The 5,641-nt window shown below is 39.5% G+C and overlaps 1 protein-coding gene across 1 annotated transcript in view; it reads left to right on the top strand.

Moving 5' to 3' along the window:
* The window catches only part of LONRF2 (LON peptidase N-terminal domain and ring finger 2), a gene marked incomplete at its 5' end in the record, with an annotated part of 42,455 nt that overhangs the window by 28,149 nt on the left and 8,665 nt on the right, over window positions 1-5,641 (top strand). The window contains 1 exon segment of the mRNA XM_008591511.1: window positions 1-127. This exon segment is cut by the window's left edge and continues 12 nt beyond it. Within this exon segment, the coding sequence (XP_008589733.1) occupies window positions 1-127 (127 nt within the window).

Here is a 5,641-nt window from a genome sequence, read left to right as displayed (position 1 = left end):
TGTCCACTCCACGTCTTTGAGCCCCGCTACCGGCTGATGATAAGGAGATGCATGGAAACTGGCACCAAACGGTTTGGCATGTGTTTATCTGCTGAGCGTGCAGGGTAAGAGCTATCAGAATTCAAAGGTCCTCATTAAGTGCATACTCTCATTTTTCTTGAAGAACTATTTAGGATGATGTTTGAAATTCTCCACTGCCTCCCATGACGTAACAAAGTCTAAGTTCAAGGCTGTTCATAATGTGATCCCATCCTTTCCTTCTAGCTTCATCTCCTGCTCCTTCCTTGCAAGCCTTGTACTTGCTAGTCCACCACCATGTGATTTGCCCTCTCTGACNGCTCCTTCCTTGCAAGCCTTGTACTTGCTAGTCCACCACCATGTGATTTGCCCTCTCTGACTACAGCTTGTGCTTTCACACCTCCGTGCTTCCCTTTGCCTGCAATTCTCTGCTAGCCCATCTATAGACAAATAAATATGGTCCAACTTTTAAGGTCTAGAAAAATTTCTACGTCCTCCAAGAAAAGTGTCTGTCTCCAAAGCCATGACATTTTCAGTCTTATAAAAACCCACAGCCCTTGGTTGTTGTCTCTCCTTGTTTCAAATCACTTGTCTAGGGGAGAGTGTTGCAAGTCAGCAGTTAGCTCACTCTATGGGCCGATTTGGGGACTCAGGACCCTTCGTATCCCTTAGGACTTTGTCAACCCTGCCTGGTCATGGCGAGGTCACTACATCCAAGTTCTAGCTGGTGGAGGAGGCCCACGTGCTCTCAAAGGACTCTGGAGAACAGGGGCCACCATGACTCTGCTCAGGCACTACAAAGGAAGCTGGGAAATGTAGTCTGCCCACGTGCCCAGGACGAAAACAGGGTGGATTGTCAGGAACACCCAGCAGTTTCTACCTATAAATACCTAGGAACAATCTTTTCCAAAATATGTGCAGGAACTTCATGGAGAAAATTCTAAAACTTTATTGAAAGATATTCAAGAAGCTATAAATAAATGGAGAAAAATACCATGTTCATGGATGCAAATACTCAATGTCATAGACATGCCTTTTCTGTCCAAATTATGTTACAAATTGAAAGTAATTCCAGTCAACATCCTGAGAAGGTTTTTTTTTTTTTTTTAAGAATCTTTGTGGAAAACAAAAAACAAAAAAACCAAACAGATAGTTTTGAAGAAAACAGCTGAACACAGGGGAGAACATTCCTATAATATCAAACCATAGTGAGTAGGTCAGTGAAACAGAATATAAAGATTAGAAATAGTAGAAATAGATTCACTCATATGGGCTCCAAATTATATATAATTTTGTGAAAAAAGACAAACTACTAGATAAGAGGTGCCCAGAAAATTAGTGGGTAGTCCAGATCGGGGAAAAAATATCTCTTCTTTCCCTTCCACTATATACAAAAAGTAACACATTTACAGTCATTATGTGAAATATGAAAAACAAAATATAAAAATGTTTGAGAGGAAATATTAGGGGCTCTCTTTATAATCCACAGCACCCTGGGTGGGGAGGGCAGAGTTGGCAGCATCAGTGGAAATGAGGTGAGGACCGTGTGTGCCAGGAGCAGGAACAGAGCTGGTGAGTAGAGCCTGTGCCCGGGCCAGCCTCGTGCTCTCTGAAACCCCTGCTAGTGCCTGGCCAAGGGGGCTGAGGAGCCTCCTTTAAGATTCTGTCTCTCTGTGTCTCTGGGGCCCTCCCCAGAGTGCAAGCTCATTCGAACTGCTGGGGCACACGTCTTCTGTCACCTGTAGCCCTTCCTCTGCCGCCCCCATCACTGACATATTTAGCATTTAACAGGTGTCATCTGCAGGTGTCTATTCGAGATAACCTTGCAGGTCTGATGTGGAGACACCATTTGTTTTGTGTGGCTTTTTATTCCCTTAAGAAACACAAACTTGGAGAGCAGGACATCTGGTTTCCAAGTGTGAACCTTCGTAGCACAAGCAACAAAAGAGAGAATTAAAAATGGATGATGTTGGGCTGGCCCAGTGGCGCACTGCTGACTGTGGAAGAGGGAGGTGAGCACAAGACTGGCCCAATCTCCACGGTCCATGTGGGTGGAAGACAGGTCAGTTCGCTGGATTCTCTCGCACAGACGCCAATAAGAACAGAGGCAGCACCTGGGAGAGGAGACACTGAAGGAGTGTTTGGAGAATCCCAAGAAGTACATCCTTGGAACAAAAAGGATCTTTACTGGCATTAAGAAGACAGAAAGGGCAGACTTGATAGCTTATCTCAAGCTACTAATGGGTGGTAGTTGGCCACTGCCTTATTTATTATAAAACAGAAATGTCTCATGACTTTTTATATGTACCATAATTTAACTGATCTCATTCACCAGAACTCAGATTGTGAATGACTGACAGAATATTTTTGTTGGAGGTCCTGATTTAAGTAAGACTGGCTTGTGGTTAAATGAATATGATACGTTTTTTGAATTTTGATAGTAATTCCAGTTCACTAAATGCTATATCACTGTTTTCTCCTTCTAAAGATATGATTTGACTTGATCAGAAATGTTCACCTTTTCACAAAGATGGCGAATGTCATCTCAAAACCTATTGGAGATTGGTTTGTATCTAGATTTATATGACTGATTAAATGAATAAATTTAAATACTGGGGAAATCCCTTCACTGTCTCAGAACCGAGCAAGACTCACCTATGTTTTAATTTGTGCTCATTAGTCTGTTAAAGGCAAGGGCTGAAGATGAAGTAGCAATGTCTGTCTCATATTTTTGGTCTTAACTATGCCAATCTAATTAGAATTCCCTATATCTAAAATGCTACCTTTTACTTGTTGAAAGGCCTTTTAGTGTGGTTTGTGTATAATATCAAATAAAGAATATTTATTACTTGTCCATTCTACCCAAAGTAATATGACATTTTCATGATGTCAGTTCTTCCAGTCCAAGAGCATGGAATGTCTTTCCACCTTTTTTGTCCTCTTCAGTTTCTCTCAGTAGTGTTCTGTAGTTTTGTAGATAGAGATCTTTCACCTCCTTGGTTAAATTGATTCCTAGGTATTTTATTTTTTTGGCAACTGTTGTAAATGGCCTTGCTTTCTTGATTTTTTTTTCTGCTAGTTTGTTATTATACCATAAAAACACTACTGATTATTGGGTACTGATTTTGTATCCAGCAACACTACTGCAATCTGCAATCTACAGATTCAATGCAGTCCCCATGAAAATACCAATGTCATTCTTCACAGAAATAGAAAAAGCAATCCTAACATCCATATAGAACAACAAAAGACCCCAAATAGCCAAAGCAATCCTGAGCAAAAAAAATAAAGCTGGAAGCATAATGGTGCCTGACTTCAAGTTATATTACAAAGCTGTTGTAACCAAAACAGCATGGTACTGGCATAAAATCAGACACTTGGATCAATGGAACAGAATAGAAAACCTGGGAATCAACCCACATAGTTAGAGCCAACTGATCTTTAATAAAGGCAATAAGAACATACATTGGGGAGAAGACTGCCTCTTCAATAATTGGAAAATTGAGAAAATTTGACATCCATATGCAGAAGAAGGAAACTGAACCCGTGCCTCTTACCATATACCAAAATCAACTCAAAATGGATTAAAGACTTAAATATAAGACCTGGAACCATAACATTACTAAAAGAAAACATAGGGGAAGCACTTCAGAAAGTAGGACTGGTCAAAGACTTTCTGAATAAGACTCCAAAAGCACAAGCAACAAAAGAAAAAATAAATGGGATTATATCAAACTAAAAAGCTTCTTTACAGCAAAAGAAACAATCAACCGAGCAGAAGTACAGCCTACAGAATGGGAGAAAATTTTTGCAAACTGTACATCTAACAAGGGATTAATATTAAGACTATATAAGGAACTCAAACAACTATACAGTAAAAAAACAAATAATCCAATTAAAAAATGGGCAAAGGAGTTGAATAGACATTTTTCAAAGGAAGACATACAAATGGGCGACCAGGTACATGAAAAAAATGCTCAGCATCACTATCATCAGGGAAATGCAAATCAAAACTACATTGAGATATCCTCTCACCCCAATTAGACTTGCCAGTATTAAAAAGACCGAGAATCACAAATGCTGATGAGGATGCAGGCAAAGGGGAACTCCTCTACACTGTTGGTGGGACTGTAAACTGGCACAACCGTCATGGAAAACAGTTATGGAGATTTCTCGAACAATTACAGATAGACCTACCATATGATCCAGCATCCCACTACTGTGTATATATCCAAAGGAATGGAAGTCATCATGTCAGAGGCACACCTGCACTCCTTTGTTCATCGCAGCTCTATTTACAATAGCCGAAATATGTAACCAACCTAAATGTCCATCAATGGACAACTGGATAAGGAAAATGTGGTACATATACACAGTGGAATACTACTCAGCCATAAAAAGTAATGAAATTCTGCCATTTGCAGCAACATGGATGAGCCTNCCATATACCAAAATCAACTCAAAATGGATTAAAGACTTAAATATAAGACCTGAAACCATAACATTACTAAAAGAAAACATAGGGGAAGCACTTCAGAAAGTAGGACTGGCCAAAGACTTTCTGAATAAGACTCCAAAAGCACAAGCAACAAAAGAAAAAATAAATGGGATTATATCAAACTAAAAAGCTTCTTTACAGCAAAAGAAACAATCAACCAAGCAGAAGTACAGCCTACAGAATGGGAGAAAATATTTGCAAACTGTACATCTAACAAGGGATTAATATTAAGACTACATAAGGAACTCAAACAACTATACAGTAAAAAAAACAAATAATCCAATTAAAAAATGGGCAAAGGAGTTGAATAGACATTTTTCAAAGGAAGACATACAAATGGGCGACCAGGTACATGAAAAAAATGCTCAGCATCACTATCATCAGGGAAATGCAAATCAAAACTACATTGAGATATCCTCTCACCCCAATTAGACTTGCCAGTATTAAAAAGACCGAGAATCACAAATGCTGATGAGGATGCAGGCAAAGGGGAACTCTTCTACACTGTTGGTGGGATTGTAAACTAGCACAACCATCATGGAGAACAGTTATGGAGATTTCTTGAACAATTACAGATAGACCTACCATATGATCCAGCATCCCACTACTGTGTATATATCCAAAGGAATGGAAGTCATCATGTCAGAGGCACACCTGCACTCCTTTGTTCATCACAGCTCTATTTACAATAGCCAAAATATGTAACCAACCTAAATGTCCATCAGTGGACAACTAGATAAGGAAAATGTGGTACATATACACAGTGAAATACTACTCAGCCATAAAAAGTAATGAAATTCTGCCATTTGCAGCAACATGGATGAGCCTGGAGAAAATTATCTTAAGTGAGATAAACCAGGTACAGAAAGAGAAATACCACATGTTCTCACTCGTAACTGGGTGCTAAGAAAGAAGGAAAGAAAGGAAGGAAGGAAGGGAGGAAAGAAAGAACCATAATTATATGTTGAACTTTTGGAAGAAGAGGACAAACCTAAGGATACTAGAGATGGGGGGAAGGGAGGGAGAGGGTGGGGAGTGATAGGTCAGGTAAAAGGCATAAAGGAAAATTACGATTTGTAATAATGAATATGCTAATAGTAATACGCACACACACACACACACACA

The sequence above is a fragment of the Galeopterus variegatus genome, unplaced genomic scaffold (genome assembly GCF_000696425.1).
Source record: "Galeopterus variegatus unplaced genomic scaffold, G_variegatus-3.0.2 Scaffold6977, whole genome shotgun sequence".
Lineage (NCBI taxonomy): Eukaryota > Metazoa > Chordata > Mammalia > Dermoptera > Cynocephalidae > Galeopterus > Galeopterus variegatus.
The sequence above is the reverse complement of the archived record's forward strand: the minus strand, read 5'-3'. Positions and strand labels throughout refer to the sequence as shown.